The sequence below is a fragment of the Triplophysa rosa genome, linkage group LG7, assembly GCF_024868665.1.
Source record: "Triplophysa rosa linkage group LG7, Trosa_1v2, whole genome shotgun sequence".
NCBI classification, from domain to species: Eukaryota; Metazoa; Chordata; class Actinopteri; order Cypriniformes; family Nemacheilidae; genus Triplophysa; species Triplophysa rosa.
The window spans coordinates 7,702,707-7,726,133 of record NC_079896.1 but is presented as its reverse complement, the minus strand read 5'-3'; the positions used below and the strand labels follow the sequence as shown (position 1 = coordinate 7,726,133).

Below are 23,427 nucleotides of genomic sequence, written 5' to 3'. Positions count from 1 at the left end.
TACTCTATACTTTTTTGCCTGAATAAAACCAGATGTAATTTTTATAAGGCATACAAGAACTATCCTAGTGTACAGTCTTAAAAGGCTTGACTGCCTAGTGCAAACTGTTTATTTAGTTTTACTTCAACTCATGTATCTATGAGCCATAATATTGAGAAACCCAAATCGATGTGACATTATTTCTCAAAATCACTATTTATGCACATTCTTATCCGGATATCATGTAAATATCAAAGAACACCGTGTAAATGTGTACAGACATCACTACAAATGTGCACAAACTTCCTCAGATTATGTTAATATCTGATGTGAGCTCGGTTGGTCATCCAGTGGATGCGCGCGCTGATGTTGCTCACCGCGCGTGAGGTGCGGCGCTTGAACGCGGCTTCAGAGGAACCTCGCAGAATCCTCATCTCTCTCTCCATGGCGAGAAAGACCTTGGCTTGGTAAAGGACACTGGTGGCTTTAATGTAAATGTGTTTTACATAATCGTCGTTATGCACTAATTCTGTATTTGTGCTAGGTTAGTGTTGTGAAATGTGGTGTTTCGATCATGGCACGGGGTCTGATACCGTGGATCTGGCTGAAGAGACCCGTCTATATCCAGGTAAGACGCGTTATAAACGTTATGCCACTTGTTCCGAGGATCGCTATAACACATACGACGATTCGTCTGTGCGCATCTGTGTACTTTGAATAATCTGTGCCATAATTTCGAGTAAACGAGGCAGGAACGCGGTTATCCCGTTTGGACTCTGAAGTTTCTGAAGGCTTCGTTTCTTCCTAAAGCTTCACTTCATTGTTGAGTGAATGTACCGCGTTTTACTTACACAATTCTGTTCAACCACGTTTTGTATGTAATATGTATGAGTGAATACATTACATTTATCCATTATTTCAAAACGTTCGTTCGTTTTTCTCGTGCTTCGCGATGCGATGGATAACATCGTCTGGTCAGTCGTTGCTGTAGCAACCGCGCTGCTATATAACATTTTTATAGCTGTGCTGAAAACATTTCTCTTACTTGTCAAAAATGTAATCTAATACAATATATAACCCATGAATTCCCAAACTCATCGGGGCGCTGTGTTCATGTGCGTCAAAGATTGACGACCTCATTTTACACCTCTTCTATAAATACTGAGTAACGTCAATACACGTGCACACTCGATGTATTCATCGCAAGAAACTTAACCTTGATACAGTGACAGTGGCATGTAAGGCAGGCTCGTGTAAAGTTTTGCTTCTGAACTGTCAATTCATTTGACAAAACAAATATAAAAAAGCCTTTTCACTGATAATGTACGTAGATTTAGCTGTTCCTACAGGGTCTATGTGTCTTTTGGATGCGATAGTGCTTTTACTGGAATTACATCACATTTTCTACAATTGACACGAAAAAATGGAAAGTTTGACAAAGTTGGACTGTACTAATTGCACATAAATTGGGATGCCAGAATCATAGCTCGCCACTTTCCATGGGTGAGCAATATAAGGCTCTTTGACTTTTACTGTCTTTTTACCAGCAACTATAACATCATTCCTTACCATTATACCTTTACACATCATAAACCATTTATCCATATTTTTTGGCGACTATATAGGATCCCATAGAACATGCATACTGTGGCGAAATATTAACCAACCGTTACTGGAAAAAAACGTGTACCTTGAATCCACTACAAGTCGTTTTGGATAAAAGTATCTTCCAAATGTAATGTAAATTAAGGCATTCTTACGTGTCACGTAGTCACTCTGCTGGCTAAGATAAGCAAGCTTCTCTTTCAAGCAAGCAAAATGTCATTCTTTTTTTTTCCCTGGAAACATTTTATTTTATATTTATTTTGTCCGTTTCCTTTATATGCTAAGTGCGACACAAACACATCACAACCTCAATTTCAGTAAATACAAACCGATCAGATCACTATAACTAGTATGAGTCATTTTTTCATTTAAATTCTTTGATTCTAAATATAACCAGCAATAAATAATAAAGCTTCAGGGACAGCAGTGAATGTTGTCTAAAGATCTTCCATCTCAGTCTTGTGCTGTAATTACAAGAAAAACAAGTGCTGAAGTGTAATCCTGATATACGTTGTTTTGCACCTCTAAACTGAAGAGATGGTTTGAGGGATGAGCTGTGCTGACTAGAGAAGCAGCCCTCCTTTAAGCATTTGTTTATTTTCTAAGGAACGTAATCCTGAATGCCTTCAGTGCTCTCCCCACACCCAGAGTTTGGCTCAATGTGAGGTGTTTGCTTGCTCCAGCATGAGAGTGCAAGAGAGACATTGAGAGCGGAAGTTAACATGAATGTGAGTTGTTTATGCAGTCTTCTGTTACCAAAACGAATCTCAGAGGCAGATATGAACTGCTTCGCACTGGTCTTTTTTGGGGAAAAAGGGAATACTGCTTTAAATGGTGCCTGGGGAATGTAAATACGGCTTCACTTGTTTTCTGAAATTGCCTTAAAATGGTATAAAATTGTATTTAATATTGTTCATATTTCTCTGTGCTAAATCCTGATGCTCCCTGTGCAGATTTAATTTTCGAAGAAAATAATAGAGACATTATTATAGATCTGTGTATGCCCAGAGGATCTGCTTTGGTTGTCTGACCTTTGGAACTACTGTGGACAATCTAAAAACAATCCTTCATTGGGTTTAAATAAGGCATTTTGTTTAGTGGTCATGCACTCAGGGAATTTATTATGAAACAACAGCTTTGTGCTCGGCAGCATATGGTATTGTGTTTGCTTTATAAAATACATGAGATTACTGCGGCTAGGTGTTTTAGGACACAGTAGCACTTGTTCCAGAGGTGATGCTTCTCATATTATATGAAATTCTGTCTGTCAGTTAGAGGCATGATTCACCAAAACTGTGGTCTGTTTTAGATCCAGCCCTTCAGAAATGCATACGTGATAACCAGACAAATGTTAAAAAAAAATATGAGCACATGGCATTGCTGTTCATGTGTATTATCATTAAATGAAAAATGAAAAAATATAGGCCTACAGTATATGCATATACATACATTCATACATACATACATGTTGTTTTCAAAAAAGTGCGAGTTGAAGACTGAAACAGTCAAAACCACAACGCCATAAGGAAAGAAGACCATTCAATGGAGAAGACTCCACAGGGAACCATCAGACAACAAGTCCAGACAGACTTTCAGATATCAAAGACAATAGGAAAACATGCGATCCACTACAATTAGACATAGCTAACTCGATGCAGCTGTATTGTAGTTTCATGGGCTTCCGTCCCACAGCATGCTTTATTTCTTCAGAATAACACTGATCATCAAGTGTATCACAAGTATCAAAATGTGTTAAATTTGAGGTCATACATTGCAATAAGGGTGAAGCTGTTCTATCAAGCCACCCAGAGAAAAGCAGAATATTTTTTATGTGACTGACTCACATACAGAGCACTTCTAGCCTAAAGACTTCAGCTATTTTGAATAAAACCACATGATAGCACAGTGTGTCACGGGCAATGCAACGTTATATCTAGTTATACCATGGTCTGTTTTAATACTGGATTCTGATTGGCTGGAAGGTGTGCATTAAAAGCCTTTAACGCAGGGGTAGCTCCAGTCAGTTTGATTACATTTAGAATTAACTGACAAAATAACCGTCATTTTCACCTGATTGATCTAAAATGACACTGTAAACATCAATAAAAGCTTTAACTTGGCAAATGTTGGTATAAGCGTGGTATAAGCCCTTCGCGTCGTGTGGTTCTTCGCATCCACGTCATGCATTAAAATCCTTTAATGCACGGCTAGCCATGAATTATCCCTTACTTATTACACGGCTCGTTGGAATGCTTGATTCTGATTGGCCAGTCGCGACATTTGCAGGTTCGTTATTCCCAGATAACAACCTCTCAAAACTAATAACACACGGTAACCTGGATGCAGCAAATCATTGTGACAGTTTTTTTTTGAGAAATTAAATATAAATATGTATTTTAATAACATACAGTATATGACATTATATTTACAAATGATTTAACCAAATTGCTTGTTCATGACATTTGAATGTCGTTTCTTACCTTAAAACCGAAAGTAAATGGCTTTTCCTCTCTGAAGGTCTGCATTCGGTAATAATGAGCTAAGAAAATATTTCAAATTCACATTGTAATAAGCGGGATAATGTACAAGCAGTCCACTGTCATCGCGAAATAAGCCCCTTCAGTGTGATACAAGACTCTCCGCTTTGCGTCAGGTCCTGATCACACTGTCGGGGCTTATTTCTGCGATAACAACCGGCTGGCTGTACATTATCTCTGACATATCAATTTGGTTGAACAAGATCTAAGCTCTTGGAGTGCCTCTAGCCTTTAAATGCATCAGAAAAAAACTCAAAATTCTTGTGAACACCTTTTAGGCCTCTGCTGGTTAATGTTTTTAGAGTTTGTTTTAAGTTAAGGTATACCTTATCTCTCTTAAAGGGACAGTTCACCCCCAAAATCTAAATTCTTTCATCATTTACTCACACTCATGTCATTCCAAATTTGTATGAATTTCTTTCTGAACAAGAAAGAAGATATTTTGAAGAACGTTGGTAACCAAACAACATTAGACCCCATTGACTTCTATTGTATGCAGCGCTGAGACATTTCTCAAAATATCTTCTTTTATGTGTTCCTCATATGAATCACATGCTTTTGAATGACATGATGGTGAATACATTTTGGGGTGAAGTGAACTATGCCTTTAAGTTGAAAACGTGTACCTTATTTCATCCATATTTCAGTGTCGTCTAGGGTTTTGGTATGAGCAGACGACCATTCTTCTCCGTTTTGTCCCTGTGAGAATACAAAACGAGGTCTCCTATTTACAGTGAGTGTCAGGCTGGTGCTCTTAGCTTCCAGTGCAGCCCAGAGGAACTGTGTCACATTCAATGAGGTTATATGGTGGGACAAATTTAAATATAAAAATATATATATATTGCGAGGACAGCGAGACGACAGTATACGATTAGTTCGTTTAAGTTATTTTGAATGAAACCATTATTCCAGAGATGAGCTAAATAGACTTCCCCCAGAAACCAAACCCGTAACTAAATCATTGTCTCTTTACAAATCTTTTGCATACATTTTTAACAGGATAAAATTGAATTAGCCAGGACTGACAAAAGATCCAAAGCACTATGTGGAAAAAACAACAAACATTTGTGACGCAAGTCTTCCCACCTCATAAAAGAGCAGCTGCTTTAAAATGACAGCTTGCGATATAGCGAGCGCGGAGGGTGAGATTTAACTTTCCGTGAATTGCAGTGAGCTCGTGCAGAGACTTAAAAGCCTTGCGCTACATGACAGCATGAAGACATCTAGGTTATCTGTCACTGTTATCAAAGATGAAACTGATCATCTTTTGCATAAGTCTCGCATAGTCATATCTGTGTTTTGTTGGAACGCTCTGTCCTGAGCTCCAGTTGTTAGATTGATGTAAACATTTTGGACTGTTGCAGTGTTGACTCAGTGTGTAGATAGATGCGTCCCACGAGGCAACAGGAGTGGGAGAAGCAGAATGGAGCATCTGATTGCTGGTTGTTCTCACAGATATGAGTCAAATTAGACCTGCAGTGCCTGTGTGACGTCTGCTTCCATCAGAATGTCATCACTTGGGAGCTGAGGAAATAAGAGAGTGAGAACTAACGCTATCCCCATCAGACTTATAATGCACCAGAAAAGCTTTCATTTGTTCTTCATGCTTTATGTATTCCCCAAGAGAGGGAGAGAGAGATGATTCTTGTAAATGTTTTATCTGCAGTTTACGGAGTAAAAGAAAATTATTTTTGTTTTTGAGTCCATGCACAGCAGCAACATCTCTCTCATACTCTCCATCTATCCTTGTCATTTTGTCTTGTCTGCTTCCTCTATCTATCTGTCGTTCATCGGCCTGATGGGGAGGGGAGCATTAGGGAGAAGGCAGCAAGAAATCGCTTTATGATCATGAATTATGGATGAGAAGAGCCAGCTATGAAAACAAGTGTCAGTGCAAAATTCTCCCCCACTTGATCTGCTTCTTCCCTCATGTCATCCCTCGGTGTGCCGCAGAGGGGTTTGAGGATTAAAAGCAACAGACATGCTTCGTATTCCTATTATGTGCGGAAGGAAGAGTACCTGAAATTGAAGGCTGATCTTTTTGAGTGAAAAGAGTGAGCTTGGAGCTGTGGGCACTAGAAGATTGATTGCATGCTGAGGCTTTAGTAAACTTCAGAGAACGCATCGAGCTGTTGGTCCCTCTGAAACTCATCTCACAGGGAATAAAGATGCTGCTGTCTATCCAAACAAGCTGTCAAACATGATCAAACGTAATTGCCAACTATATTCCAGGCACTGAATGTTTCATTGCTAATTCAGAACAAATGTACTATTAATAGATCCATTTAGGCATATTTTGTGATACAACCGTTTCTATTTGTAACCCTTTATAGTGGGGTGTCATAATGCACCGTTATTGACAATAATCGGGACTTTATAGCTGTGATTATTGATATGGTTGATACTACGCATATGATAATATCGTTAAAAAAAACTTTTTCTTAAGAGCCACAATGGCTAAAAACCTAAAAACACAAAATTATTTTGTAGTTTTGTTTTCAGTTTTATTGTAGTTGTGTTAAATGTCTAGTGTATGGAATTTAGCGCCATCTAGTGGTGAGGAATCAACGACTCACTCCATCCCTCACCCCTTCCTTTCGAAGCACTTGGTGGCTGACACAGGACTAAGATGTTCACTTCTTCGCCAAAAAAGAGTTACGGCTAATGCTAACGCACTAACTTCAGCGGAACGCAGGAAAGGAGTCCAGATGCTAGTTTTTTTTTATGGATGTGAAAGGGTTTTGTTAGCCGTTATGGTTTCTCCAATTAAAAAAGTATTACAGACCCTTTGATCTCCCTGTAATAAGAGTATCTCTGCTAGAAACTTCCAGACAGGTTTGTTGAGCCAAGTTGGAGCTAAACTCTGTAGGACACCGGCTCTCCAGGACCGACTTTGGACACCCCTGGTTTAGGGATACTGTAGAAACAACGAATTTGTAGAAAATGACCAATTTCAGAGGTTTTCAGTATAAAAGTAAATCAGGTTTAAATGTCAGGACTTCCTGTCGGGACAAAAGTAACGCTTGTTAATTTTCATATTGTTCATACTGTTAAATTGTTATAAAAAGGCTGTTTCAAATCTGTATTGACATTGCCAATCCAAAAATATTTCTTAACAATTCAGTTTAAGTTTTTACTGTGGGGTGACATTATTCTGACATTATACTGAAGTCATTCTACATTTATACAAAATACCACCTAGTATTGATAGACCACACCTTTGAGTTACTGACCAGAGCAAAAATATATCTGTATAAAAAATTATCTTTTAAAATTACATTTTTCTAAAAAATGTTATCGTCCACGCTCTCCCCTAACGCTTCATTATGTAAGGTCTTCTTTCACCTCTGAAGACATAGTTAGGTATATTATATTGGATTTCTGTCAATAAATTCCTCCAATTGGACATTTGATATTTAATGATATTTTGTCTTGCTAACTTTAGTTTTATTTTGAGCAATTTTGTTATGTGCTTTCATCATTTTATTATTTATTTGTTTGTTTAGTTTTTATATATATTTATATTTTTTTTTTCAGTTTTAGTTTTAGTTTAGTTTTTATTTATTTTCAATTAATAATTTTAGTGCCTCAACTTAAAATTATATTTAGTTATATATATATATTTTTTTTTTCAATAACAGAAGTGTCTTAATAGCTTCAGTAAACTGTAATTTAACCTTGACACAAAATTAACTTAGTTTTTTGTTCAATACATAATAATATAATTTTGGGGAATTGTTTTGGCCACCTTATACAGTAATTCATTTAAAAGGGTTATGTAATGATAAACAGAAAGGCTGGCTCAGATTAAATATAAACATAATATACATTATTTAAAATAAAATAGACTAGTAAGAAGTTACACAAAATCCTAAATCAAACAATTTAGTGTGGAACAGCCTAGTGTGACTATAGAGACCAAAAGAGTGAATCGTGTGATTTAAAGTTGATTGTTTGGAAGTACGAAGATGTTGGCCGAGGTTCTATTACTTAACAGAGCTACAGTTCTGGTAGGAACAAGACTTTGGTTACTAGTCAGATAGTAGAGATGGTGATCAGTACTGGAATTAACCATCATTCGTCATTTATCTTCATTTCATTCCAAAACTGTATGACTTTCTTCTGAAAAACATAAAAGATATTTTAAAGAACGCTGGTAATCAAACAACATTGGGCCCATTGATTTCCATTGTATGGACACAAAACCACAGAGACATGTCTTAAAATATCTTCATTTGTGTTCTTCAGAAGAACGAGTCACATACAGGTTTTGAATGACTTGAGGTAGATAAATGATGACAAAATGTTCATTTTTGGGTAAACTATCCCGAAAAGGCGTTTGTTACATGACTCAGGATGGATGCTGAGGTATCTGCGACTGGGTGAACGAATGAGACAGAAGCCCTTCTCCAGAAAATAGACACAGGCAGCTGATGCAAAAACAGACAACAGATCATATATAGGATCAGACAAGAGATCAGGTCTAGTGACAGAGAGCTCTAGGACCAGGGGCAGTAAAGTTCCACCTCTTTATGGTCCTGAAATTAGACTTAGCTCCTTCTTCCTAAGCAAAACAAAGCAAGAGAATTTACTGAAACTGTGAGGTGCGATATCTGTCATATTGTTGGTGATCAATTTCAGGGGTCAAACAACTGTTTATCATTGAGCCTGGTGGCTACCCGGTAAAACCAAAACAGCCCTCAACCACTGGTGTCTGCATTGGCCAGGTTGTAATGTTAGGATGGGATGGAAGTGCTAGTAACAAAAGCAGAAGATAACACTACATCTGGCAAATAGCACAGGGACATATAACAAGTAAATATAACAAAAAGATACAGATTAGGTTGATGATTATGATTATTATGTTTTGGTACAAAGGACTGATAAGCAAAGCCTTTGTCAACCAGATGCGGAACTACTTGACCTGCATGACGCAACATTCTCTCATTTGCCTTTATGTCCTCAGAACAACTTTGATTAAAACATTAGATAAAAGCCTTTGAGGATCATCAGGATACCAATGTTTCTGACCACCTTTTCCACAGCCACTGGTCCACACTCACTCACTCAGCCACTAATGAAAAGCCAACACAAAGCCTCAATCAATAACCTCTCATTACCCACTTCTGTTCGCCTCTCCCTTTGGTGATGACCGATGTTGTCCTGAGGATGAACATGCCACATTAGCCCAGTTGAAATTAATGTCTCGGTGCATTGACTGAAAAGGTCAGGTGTGGGTTTGTTTTTGTTTGTGGTGTCTTGCTCTTGTAATGGAGCGGGATACGTTGGATATACAAGGATCGATCTGGGAGAGAATGCATTTTGGCAATAATTTTTACAGCATGTCTCAACCATAGACTGTATAAAACGTGGATGTAGTGTCCGTGATGTCACCCATGGATTTCTGAGGAGCTTTTTTGAAGCCTAAAGTGGGAGAAGCTGGCCGTCGCTATCTTAGCAGCATGTCATGAAAGGCCAAATTAGCTGTATAGACCAAAATCATTTTTTGTACCAGGCTGTTAACATGTTTTTTTTCTGCTGTAAAGTTGGGCATTTTATCACGGGGCTCATTGAGATTCTGCTCTCTTTTGGAGCCAGTCTCTAGCGGCAAGTCGATAAATTGCAGTTTAAGTCACTTCCATGTTGGCTTCACAAGAGAAATCGGAAGGTTGAGGTTTGGTCTCAACAAGCCAAGCAAGTGCTTTTTGGATTAAACAGACTAAACCTGTGTTGATTTTTTAAATATTTTAAACACCAATAATAGTTGTCTTAATATGCCATTTAACAAGTTTGATATGCCAAAATATAAACTAATATTTATTATGTTAAAATTCAGAAAATGTATTTAAACTAAATAGGTCTTATAGAATAAACAGATGAATTAGATGTCCTAAAGGAATTCATTTATTTTAAAAGGAAATCATGCCCTGGACAAATTTGCATGTCATGAAATTGACCCATTTGGGTAGGGTAGAAAATGGACAAAAAAACGTAATGATTTGGCAAAAAAAGCCAACTACAGCAAAAAATAATATACAAATACGCAAAAAGCTTTGCATAAATTATTTTGTATAAAGTACTGTATACATTGACTGCAAGTTTATCACCTATATTTATATTATTTATGTTAATTAATATTATTAAAATTATTAATCATAATATTTTGTTGATTTTCTTTTGTAGTAATATTTTAGCTCTCGTCCTGGGCATCAAAAAGCTTTGAGCTTTGTGTGTTATCCTTAATGGTGCTGTGTGTCATTTTTTGAAGAATCTATTGACAGAAATGCAATATAATATACAACTATATCTTCAGAGGTGTATAAAGACCTTAAATAATAAAGCCTTATGTTTTTATTACCTTAAAATGAGCTGTTTCTATCTACATACACCGCGGGTCCCCTTGCATGGAATTCGCCATGTTGTTTCTACAGTAGCCCTTAACGGACAAACTGCACTACAGAGCTTATTATAGAGCTTTGAAAGGGAGGGTGGAGTGAGCCGTTGGTAGATGCCGCTAAAATTTATTCACTGGACCTTTAGAGCATCTTTAATATTATATTAAAATAAAGAGCCAAGGTTGGAACATAAAAATATTATAGTTTTAGTATTGTGACAAAAGAGGTTTGAGCATCTCAGATAACAGGCTATGGGGCGATTCACATTTCGCGTCTAAAACCGTGCGGAAAACGCGGGCCCTGCCGCTTTCTCTAGTCAAATGACCCGTGGTGCCCGCGGCACTCTGAAAAGTTGAACTATTTCCATCTCGATGCGGTGTCAACGCGCCTAGAAAAATGTGCGCGCCACACCGTATGCGCGTCGCTCCCTATTTGTGCGCGCCTGCCGCGTGTATACATTTAAAATAACGAACTTGCGCGCGCAAAAGACGTGAAATGTGAATCGCCCCTAAAACAGAACAGTTCACCTCCAAGTTCCACGTACCGAAGGCTTATAATGATAAGCAGGAGCAGAGGGGCCTTTTAAAAATACTAATTGAACGTTTATATGAAGAACCCTTGGCTCAGATGCATCCCTAATGTGGGTCTCATCCTCATTAAGCATAATAAAGTCTACAAAAACTCCACTTTTGTGCCTTATCTACTCCCCCATAAAAAAGACTGACCCACGGGCTCATGTGGTGTAACGGCTCATGTGAACTTTTCTCTGTTTCCTTCACCGATGTGATTGAAATTCCACGCAGTCTTCAGTTTAGCTGAGGGCTGGAGTGATGTGGGGGCTGCTGCTAAATTTTTCACACTCTCTCGTCACATCATCTGTGAGTTCACAGCAGCCGAGAAGCCAAATGCTGTTTGATACATACAGACGTGCTTCCGCTGACCGGTATGCGCTCGATGTACTAAACGACGAGGGCTCGCTGACACTGTGATCATTTGTTAATTCAAAGTGCTGCCATGGAAACATTTCCAGTCACTAGGGGGAGACCCATGAACCAGCGGCAAACTATAAAGCTTTTGATGTCGGGTACCCTCTGTTTGATATATGAGTGTTGCTGCTGAGGTTGAAACAAACGCAGAACTTGTTTTGAATAGTTTACATGTGTTGAGGGCATTATCTTTAATGTGCGTGTTTCGTAGCATTGAGGTTATGGATTCCTGGAGATAAGGGGTAGATCCGATTAATTGTTTTAATTATGTTATTTCAGGCCGACTGATTCAATCATCACTTTATCTTTGGACGTCTCAGGCTTCCTTAGTTCATTATACAAGATAGGGGCATGCATTTATAATTTATTACATCTAACCAAAAACGTAAGAACATTAGAAATACACTTTGCGCTAAACACATTAAACTGATTACTTGCAGCTGCAGCTGAGTCTTATGAATTATCCTTAGAAGAGAAATGGGTCATTCTCAGGAAATGGTGCCATTTGTGCCTGAGCATTTATGGACTATTTACATTTTACAGTTATTGACATTAGAGGGAGAACCCCCTGTCATTGCACCAGACCATGATCTCACAGAAATTCTGCGTTTTGTGTTTAGGTTGTCTTGGACAGAATTGTTTACCATTAGTGTAGTGCACTAACAAAGTAAATAGGGTCAATTTTGATTTCATGGGGACAAAAATGAAAATTCTGTCATCATTTACTCACCCTCTTGTCATTTCAAACCTGTATGACTTTCTTTCTTCCACACAACACAGAAGAAGATATTCAGAAAAATGTTGTTAACCGGTACCCATTCACTTGCATTGGTTTTGTGGTGTCCATACAATAGAAGTAAATGGGTGTCGGCGCTGTTCCGTTACCAACTTTCTTCAAAATATATTATTTTTTGTTCTGCGAAAGAAAGTCATAAATGACATGAGGATGAGTACATGATGACAGAATTTTCATTTTGGGGTGAACGACCACTTTAAGATGTTATTTGTATCTTTTGTTTCAGTGTGAAAACAAACATATTGCAGCTGTCCATATTTTGTTATTTTTATTTTTTGCCATAAATCATTATTATTATTTATGTTTTTCACTGGGTTTTGCTAATTAGAAAAGTAATAAAAGTGTTTGTTAACTTGCACAACACAGTATTTAATCATTTAATAGTGCTTTTTTAGTTCCCTGAAATACAGCTAATTTTAGAGTTTGACAATATCAAACAGACTTGCAAACATTACCTGTAATAATCAAGTGTTGTATTAACAAGCATGTCTTGGAATTATTTCCATAGTTCCTTCAGATTTTTTCTCAGTTTTTCAGTCTCTTCATGTAATCACAGACTGACTAAAACACAAGCAGGTATAAATAAACCTTTTAATTATTTATGGTTTGTTTGTGAAGCATCTTATGTGCCTCAGACTTGCAAAACGCCTGCAAATTCAAAATTTGTGTAGCACAAAAACGTTTCCTAGGAATGACCCAGATACGATTCATGTGGTAAAACTGTAGGATCATCCGGAACTTTCAGGCTTTCAGACATCCGGCAAACAGCACAGAGAAGATTGCTGTGGGAGGAATTCACTGATGAGAAAAACCTGATTTAAGTTTGATGAATGAACTTCTCCCAAACCTTGACTCTGGGCTCAGGGAGAGGGCTGCCTACTAAACTGAGGATTCTCCCTGCCTATCGCCATGGCGACAACTCCTCTGGGTCCTGTGAGGTATGAAAGGCTGTGCAGGACGCTGGCCTGCCACAACTCTCTAATGCCTGTCATCCTGGTTTAGTGAAGCAGTGAGCTTAAGACGTGGGGTGGTGGTTGAACCCTGAAGGGCACGAGATTTAAAGAGTAGAGAGGAAGATGGATTCTCCGATGGAAATGGCAGAATCTCACTGAGTGCCCGTAGCAGAGCGGGAATGATGGCCTGTCATTAGGGGAGCCACTGAAGAGAGAGACAGAGAGAGAGAGAGAGAGAGAGAGAGAGAGAGAGAGAGAGAGAGAGAGAGAGAGAGAACAGATTAGATTAGATACAGACTAACAGATGAGACCAATAAGTGGGTGACTAAGAACGTTCTTACAAAATTTATAGGGAAGAACATGTATATCATCTCCCACTTTTGCTGACTGTAAACACCGACCACACGATAGGCTCTTTGGAGCTGACCAAGTTTTAAAATGGAGCAGTTCAGATGGTCAGGTGTAGTCCGGTCAGCTGGGACCTGAAATCTCTTTACATTATCAGGATTTTGGTTATTGGTTTAGATTGGCCCAACATAGGATATTAGTGTTTGTACGTCTCCAGGCTCTGAAAATAAGTGAATTTGCTTTATCAAAAGAGAGCACAGATTAAATCTTACTCAGCCATGTGCCATGAAATAGGAGGCTGATTAAAAGAGGCTTAGAAATTTGGATGTTCTCTCAGATAAAACATAATCGCAAGATAGAAACTGGAGAGCTGACACAGTGCCATAAGCACATTATATGCTAGCTTGAGGAAAAGGGAAGTCCATCACTGTCAAACACACGTCTCATCATCATTAATAGACACAAGTGGCTCCATCAGGTCTGTTATTTGCCTGCTAATGCCCTGCAGAAAGCAAAATTGGCAATATGCTATGAGATCATTTATTCAAGAGCATTAAACATTGCAGGATGAATGGCAGCGTATGAAGCGTTCATTATAGTGATGCTGTAAGTAAGGGTCCGCTATATGGGCTTTATAATGGTTGACTGCGAGTGCTATTGCTTAAGAGGCTATATGACTAATATAAGTGACATATTTAAGAATATCAAATCACACCAAGAACCATAACTATAAATGTAGCTGTAAGGTTTTAAAATTTTTACAAAATTTAAAGGTATAGTTCACCCAAAAATTTTAATTCTGTCATAATTTACTCACCCTCATATAATTTCACCTGTATGACTTTCTTCCGCAGAACACAAAAGAAGATATTTTAAAGAACTGAACAGTGACGGCACCCATTCACTTGCATTGGTTTTGTATCCATTCAATAGAAGTCAATTGGTGCGGGTGCTGTTAGGTTACCAACACTCTTCAAAATCTCTCCATACAGGTTTGAAATAACAAGACTGTAAGTAAATGATAACAGAATTTTCATTTTGGGGTAAACCGTCTCTTTAAGAGAATAGCGGAGTCCACACCACAAGTATAATGATTGCAATACAGAGGAACAATATTGTTGGGATCACTTTGACAGCAATAAATCCGTTCACATTTAAAGCAACTGACATTTAAAATGTGAATCTGCAGCACACAAGCTTAAAATAAACATAATGGCATTGTGTCATATTTGTATTTAAGGTTATCTTCATAATTTTCGTTCTTGGTGTGAATTGGTCTTGAGACGTACTGTAGACAAAATTGGAAAGTTTTTTTTCCGCAAAATATTCACTCACAATTTGGAACTTCGATGCTAATGCTGTCTATTCGCTAAGCAAGCTCATATATCAGACGATGCAAAAGGCCTGAAAATGAATAATTTTGGCTGACGTATCAGCCAAGCTCATTTTGACGTTTGCAACCACAAATTACCAGCTTCTCAGCGGTATGGTGCAGTATACGGTTTTAAAAAACCTAAAACCTTGTCATGAATTGACTTTTTGATAAAAGGGAATATTTTCAATGGGGACCAACAGTTTTCTGTTACAAACATTTTTAAAATATCTTTTTTTGTGTTCTGCAATTCATACAGGTTTGAAATGTTTGAAATAATTGCAGATTTTTGCAGGGGCTTTTCTTCAAACCATAAAACTGCTTAGCAATTTAAAGTGAAATACTGTTAAAGGAACAGTTCACTTTCAAAATGAAAATTCTGTCAACATTTACTCGCCCTCTTGTCATTTCAAACCTGTATGACTTTCTTTCCTGCGAAGATGCAAAATAAGATATTTTGAAGTATGTTGGTAATCGAACAACAGCGGTACCCATTCACTTTTATTGTATAGACACAAAACCAATGCAAGTCAATGGGCACCGCCATTGTTCAAATATCTTCTTTCGTGTTCTGCAGAAGAAAGAAAGTCATATCAGTTTGAAATGACAAGAGGGTGAGTAAATGATGACAGAATTTTCATTTTTGGTTAACATAAACATGTCTTACAGTTTCACTCACATTTCAATATTTGGGGCCTTTTCGTCACTCTCCAGAGCTCTTATTTTCAGCATTTCAGACTTTACTCATACTCATACAAGCTTAGAATCAAATAATGACTTTACAGAAACAGATTAGATGTTGCATATTGTGGAACATCATTACTTCATATTGAACCTGAAAAGTGTATTAGCATCCAGACTACATCTTCGAGCCATCGAGCTACATCTTGGTACCTCATGATTTTATTGTACAGGTCAGGGCTATCGTACACATAATGGTTAAACACTAGATACGTTGATACAGAGATGCATGGCTGCAACAGTTGCGATTAATAATTGAGCGTTTCTTATAAATATTGCAGGCAGTATAGCTGTTTGCACCGAGCTGTGCAGAGTTCAGCAAACTGCTCCTCTGAGGTTTGCTTTGCACTGAGAAACAATGTGTGCTTTTTCAAAAGCAATCCAAAAAATAGACAGGGGTTATCACCACAACATCATATTTTACTTTACTATTATTAGGTTTCTAAACCAAGTAAGGGGTCTAACTAGTATATTCGGGAATCATAGCCACGGTCATACTGAGTTGCTCCTGTTGCTTTAGTTGAACGTGTGCGGGTCAAGAGCACCTCAAACAAACTTTGCATACAGGCGGCAAAGTCTGGAAAATTTTGACAAGAGCTTGGAGCTACAACCTGACTCCTACAAGCACTCAGCAACAAATGGATTCCCTCAACAAATGGAATGGAATCCCTCCACCACCCCGGCTCCTCTCCTTGAGCCAGCTTGCTCCCGCAGTAACCCGAGGGGTGCGCTCTGGGTTCGGGCCGGTTCCGAGCTCGGTGCACTCGCCCCGATCGGGGGGGGGGGGCTGGTGAGAGTGCTCCGCCCTTACAGAAAAGACACACGAAATTCACATGTACAAAAAACACATGTGATCACATGTGAAATGTGTGTTTTTGGAACATTTTGGTGTGAATTCCATGTGAATTCCCACGTGAAACCCATGGGACAACATGTAAAAACCCATGGGATAACATATGCGACATGTCTCCACATATGTCACATGTTCTTCACGTCACCACATGTTGCACATGTCATCCCATGGGTTTTTACATGTTATCCCATGGGTTTCACGTGGGAATTCACATGAAATTCACGCCAAAATGTTCCAAAAACACACATTTCACATGTGATCACACGTGTTTTTTTGCACATGTTGTATACATGTGATCACAAGCGAAAAACATGTGAAATTCATGTGTCTTTTCTGTAAGGGCGGGTTTGGCAGGAACATTTGTGATTCTTTTATTTGCATTATTTGCTATAGTATGTACCACAGTGACACCGAGATAAATTATATTTTGTAACTTTAGACTTTGTTTCCGATTTCGTTTTTAGGAAAAGTAACTTGAAAGGGGTTTTGTCCAGAGGAAAAAGAAAAACGTCTGCATAAGCAAAGCACTCTGTCAGAGGAATGTGCATCTGAAGTCTAATGGATTTTGAAATATACCTCCATTGCATCATAATTAAGTTTGTGATGTATTTTTACCTCATATCACACTGCTCTTTTTAGAAATCCAGGTAAAAATGATATATTTCATGAAGTGTAGAGTGCTTGAGCCGAGGCGACTATTTATAGTGGATCACACATCACGTGTGGCTGTCAGAATGATAGTTTCCCACTGCTCCGTGCTCCTTTAAAGGTCACACATAAATAAAAGATTTGAGATCTGTGACTACCTTGTTGGTTGTCATGATTGTTCCTGTCTCTTGGGTCTTACTTTTGTTTTTAGTATGTTTGAATATATTAAAGTATGGAGGCTTTTTACTAGCTTTAGGCATTGGTGAGTTAGTAAAGCCATGACTAATAGATTTTAAAATGAAATTTGTAATTTGTGCTGCTGTGGGGTCTAGAAGAACTGCTATTTTTTATATTCCTTTCACCATCTATGAATAGTGCACTTCTACTATTTCTGTTGCATGATGCTGCATCCACATCACTAGAGATCTGTACAAGGCACTTGGCACAGTCCCCATGAAATCAAACGTTTTATTTTTATTTTAGGATACAGGAATGATGTTAGCTTTAAGGATATCTATAAACCAGTGTGCTCCAAACCATTAACAACATTTAGTTTTTAATGAAATAAGCATTCAGAGCAGACTCTCACTTCTGCCAATACAGTTCATCATTTTTATGACATTATTCTGCAATTCAGCTTCTCATCGAATTCCAGGCTGGGGGGGTTCAAAGGGGCAGGGGATGCTTAATATGTCCTGCCCTAACTTCCAGTTTCAATCAAAATAATGTAAACACATCAAACAAAGCTGAGCATTTTAAGGAACTTAAAGGAACAGTTCAACAGAAAATTTACTCACCTTCAAGTTGTTCCAAATCTGTATAAATTTCTTTGTTCTGATTAACGCAGAGGAAGCTATGTGGAAGAATACTTGTAACCAAATTGTTCTTGGGAACCTACCATAGTAGGAAGAATTGCTTTATAAATGTCTTTGAACTTGAAAGAAGAAATTTTGAAAAATGTAGGAAAGCAAACAGTTCTGGGGCACTTTGTAATTTTTCCTACTATGGTTGTCAATGGGGTCCAAGATCTGTTTGGTTACAAGCATTCTTTCTAATATCTTTCTCTGTGTTCATCACAACAAAGAAATTTACAGATTTGGAACAACTCGGGGTGAGTAAATGATGACAGATTTTTTGGGGGGGGTGAACTGTCCGTTTAACACTTTAACAAAAGTGACTGACAACATCTTTATTTTGTGGGTCTTAACCCAAAACATTTTTACTCTGTGAACATAATCTGAATTTCTTTGGTGAAATGGAGGCTGTGTTTTTGTCCCTGTAAGCTGTTCTCTTCATCTGACTCATAGCAATCATGTTATTATCACCATCATGGCAGTACAACCTCCAGCAAATTGTATCAGCCCATATATAAGCACACACCAGCATAATCATGTCTCCAAAAACTGCCTACTGAGGAAATATAAGCTTTACTAAATAGTCCAAAACAAGCAACATGATGAAAACTCTAACAGTTGCTGCATTAATAAACAAACTGGCTGAACAGACAATCATTAATATATAAATGAAGTATTAAGTACGCTTTTATCCAATTGATCCTTATGTTTAGGGTTTGAACCCAACACCTCTACCAGTTATTTGGCTTTAAAGTATGTTTTATCTAAGTACAGCTATTCTTTATCACACAATATTCCCTGTGATTCTTTGTTTAAATGCAGGCCCGGTTTTCCTACCTTCACATGAAGTACCTGTTCTTTTCCTGGTTGGCTGTTTTCGTGGGAAGCTGGGTGGTGTACGTGGAATATTCATCTTACACAGAGCTGTGCCGTGGACATGAGTGCAAAACCTCCATAGTAAGTTTCCAGCTGCAGTGATAAACTGGATTTGAAAGCTGCTGGTGACTTTTGCAAACATTATTTAGAACAGGGGGCCATCTAGGGGAGAGTCATTGTAAAATATGAAACTAAAGTGGATCAGGTGACCTTTGAGATTACCATTATATGAAATGGAATAATTAAACAATGCCAGTAAACTTTGATGTATGTTTATTTCCATGTGTTTAGTGTGATAAATTCCAGAAGGGTGTGATTGATGGTTCTGCCTGCAACAGCTTGTGTGAGAAGGAAAATCTTTATTTGGGGAAGTGTCTCTCTGCCAAACCCAGCAATCAGGTCAGACACACAAGACTGTGGTTGTTCCTAGTATAACATACTGTATTGATTCCTCTCTTAAGTTAAAAAAAATATATTTTTGATGTTTAGTTATTATTAATTTGAAACCACGTTTTTTTTGTGGAGGTCTGTACAATTGAACTATAGGCTACAGTATGCAGGATTGCTGTAATTTTAATTATTTCTTGTAGTTCAGTGTTCAATATATTTTCTACCTGCACAATACACTGTAAAATTCTTGTTAAATGTTTAGGTATAATGAAATTGTAAAAGTCATTTCAACTTAGTATTTTAAATATTGACATTTATTAAGTTGCTGTAACTTATAAGAACAAGTTGAAATGTAAGTTCAAATTTTAAGTTCAAGTATATCACATACCATTTACTCATTTAGCAGACGCTTTATCCAAAGCGACTTACAAGTGAGAGAGCATTTAACATTTTGTCCATAAATTATTGTAAAAATATATCTTGCTATGACTTACCGATCACATTTTGCTACAGTGTTTGTCTTGATTAAATTAATTTATCGTTGTTTTTAAGAACCATTGGACCAAGGACATGATCACATGATCATTTCCACTTTAACACACACTTTATACAGTATTTTTCTCTGATTTCTTAAACTGTTCTCAAACTGTCTACTTTTATATTTAGGTCTACTCTGGCAGTTGGGGGGATATGGAAGGGATCATAAAGTGCCAGATGGAAGAGGTCCCTCATTACGATCTGGGTGTAGAACTAGAGCCCCGGAAAGACTTTGCCTCCTTTAACAGGCCGACCAAAGGGACATCTGTGGAGAAGTTCAAAGAGATGGTGTTTAGTCATCTGAAGGTCTCAAATTCAAATGCACTACTGTAATAAAACATTAATGCCTTAAAAACGATGTTATCGATTCAACCAGTGTTGCTGTGTCTATATGCAGAGCGATGATTAGATAGCAGCACAGAGCCACATTATTTACACTTTGAAAATCTATATACAAATGGCTTCATCGTTTACTCATTTATATGTCATTCCAAACCTGTATTGCTTTTTTCTGGAGAACACATAAGAGGGTATATTTAAGAACGCTGGTAACCAAACACCGAGGCCTCCATTGACTTACATAGTATGGACACAAAACCACTGAGACATTTCTCAAAATATCTTGTGTTACATGATGTCATTCGAAACCAGTATCGAATCAGTGCTTCGAAGTGCGTATCAAACTGGCTAAGTCACGTGATTTTTAGCAAACGAGGCTTGGTTATGTCAGTACTGTTTCGAAACGTTTCAAAACTCAACGACATTTCGCCACTAGGGGGTGTTGATCTGAAAGTAAACTTGTAAACCAGTGTCTATAGCTGACTTAACTGTAAATCAAGAAATAAAAAAATAATAATCTATGGACAGTGATCTTGGGATAAGAATCACTCAATCAATTTGAAATCTAGCCACTTTACTAAACAAACAGAGCCATATGTTGTATTATTGATATATATAGTGTATGTCAAATGCCAAATTTTCCAACATATAAAATGATATAAGATATAAGAAAAAAGTCAAAGGTCAATTGTAGCCTGTGGGACCATTTTGAGAACAGCCTTGTGAGGTATGTGATGGCAAATAACACTTATCAATGCTGAATCACATGCACTCTACCACCTTCATTTATTGGATGGGCATAGGTGTAGCCAAAACATACGCTGTTCTAAAGGATACTAAAATTTCAAAATAAAAAAAATACATAAAGAAACACTATTTTAAATGACTCCGAGAATGATTTGAAGACTAACGCTTCAAGCAAGATTCGACCCTGAACTACAACACACCAGTCAAGAACACTAACCACTACCCCACACACTCCAACACACACACCTACAAACATACAGATTGTAATGCCTCAGCCATTGTCTAAATCGTTGTTATATAAGTGTATTAGAGCAACACGCAATTATGACCACTAGGTGTCACCGTGGAGACGGGTGTTGGAATGTTTCGAAGCCCGGACAGATATGGCACATTTGATTCAACTGTTTCATTGTTTCACAAAGCCTCTCTCTGCCCATCACTACGAAAAACTAGACATCACAAGACCGCTACAGCTCTCAAGAGACACACGACGTATATGTAGGTTACAAAAAACTAACCCTCACAAGACCAAGCACACACAAGGCCAATAAATAGGGAGCAAATAATGAGGGCAACAGGTGAGGGGCATGAAACAATGACAAGATAATTAATGAAGAAATGAGGAGGCAGGGTCAAGAGACACAGGAGAGCACATGGCACACCAAAAACAAACAATGGCCATGTGCTTCCACACAAAACAGGTGGGACTGTCAGGACCCTGACACAGGACTAGAAAAGCATGAATGAGAGAGGCAGGATCGTGACATTTTAATATAACACTTAGATGTTTAGGAATTTACAGTTTTAATTTTGCTTCATGAATGTGTAAATATGTACACTGAGAGCCTCAAGCCTGAGGTTGTTACAAATCATTATTTTACCACTTTTCTGAATTGAGTCATTTGAACCATCTTTACCCGTTTTTAAATTGTAAATGTGTTCAAATTAAATGTTATTTTGCAGATGTTTGCTCTATGCTATAGTTGGGGGAGAAACGTTTAATATATTGCATTGATGCTTTCCCCCTCGCAGGCTAAAGTTGGAGACCATGCCAATTTACAGGACTTGGTGACCCTTGTACTTGGAGTTGCTGACAGCAACAAGGATGGCCAGATCTCTCTTTCAGAAGCCCATTCAGCTTGGGCTTTACTGCAGCTGAATGAATTCCTGCTGTCCGTCGTGTTGCAGGACCGAGAGCACACCCCCAGACTGCTGGGCTTCTGTGGGGACTTGTACGTCATGGAGAAGGTGCCTTACATACCACTCTATGGCATCAGCCTGCCGTGGTTGGTCGAGCTGTGGATTCCAGCCAGTCTGAGACGAAGCATCGACCAATGGGCCGCACCATCCTGGCCACGCAAAGCAAAGATAGCCATTGGTCTGTTCGAGCTCGTCGAGGACCTCTTCCACGGCACGTTTGGAACTTTCCTAATGTGTGATGTAAGCGCTGCAGGGTTCGGTTATACAGAGCGCCATGATGTAAAGGTTGTAGACGCAAAGCGAATTGTCCCTGAAGCATCTTTTCAGGAAGTGATGCGAGAAAGGCGCTGCGACGAGGACAGTGACTGCGTGTACGGGAGGGACTGCGTCACGTCTTGTGATCTCACTAAACACAGATGCACTACAGAAGTCACGCGGCCTAATCTGGCTATAGTATGTAGCATGCTGAAGGACTATGTTCTGTATGGCGCACCTTCAGACATTAAAGAGGAACTGGAGAAACAGCTGTACGCATGCATTGCTCTTAAGGGTACCACTGAACAGATGGAAATGGAGCACTCTCTGACTCTCAACAACCTCAAAACTCTGCTGTGGAAGAAAATATCCCACACTAAAGACTCTTAATATATAGCTATAGTGAAGTGAACTTATTCTATACACAACAGACCGAGACTGTCCAACTAATATCACACAACCCACAAATCCTTGAATCGAATTATTCAGATTATTTTTGCGCCGCAGTGACTGAGCCACTATATCCTTCATTGCCCCTTGTTTTACATGACTCAGACTTGACTAAAACCCAAATCATAAAAGCTTAGGCAGCAATGCATGTCATCCACTGCCAAGAGAAAATGACAAATTGCTGCTCTTCCTGTGGATCCCTGTTCAGGAAACGGAGACAATCAAACCGAGTCTGGTCTATAGCGAGAAAGATATTGATTTTAAATCCTGCCTATTAACTATAAGAAGGATCTAGACAATTTGCATGAGTTACAATAATTTTTAGACTTAACAGTGATTACAATACAGTTCAATAACAAATCAGTTATTTAAAATAAGTTAAACTGCCAATTGAAGTATTTGGTGACATGTCACAATCTGTTTTTACACCGTGTTTGTTTTAAATCTGTATGCACCCTTATATAAAGAGATAGGACTCAGGGCCTTGGAAAGATTAAAATTTTTAAAGTATATTTCAAACATTAGTGTGACTATTTTTAAGTTTCAATCAGAGTTGTGCTGCCATA

General features: G+C 38.2%; 1 protein-coding gene across 1 annotated transcript; it reads left to right on the top strand.

Moving 5' to 3' along the window:
- Positions 1 to 345: 345 nt before the first annotated feature.
- On the top strand, positions 346 to 23,373 carry dipk1ab (divergent protein kinase domain 1Ab). The gene is given in 7 exon segments (XM_057338350.1): positions 346 to 412; positions 415 to 446; positions 524 to 607; positions 18,890 to 19,024; positions 19,235 to 19,342; positions 20,000 to 20,176; positions 21,989 to 23,373. Coding segments are annotated over 7 exon segments (1,416 nt in total). The 3' UTR covers positions 22,802 to 23,373.
- Positions 23,374 to 23,427: the final 54 nt, after the last annotated feature.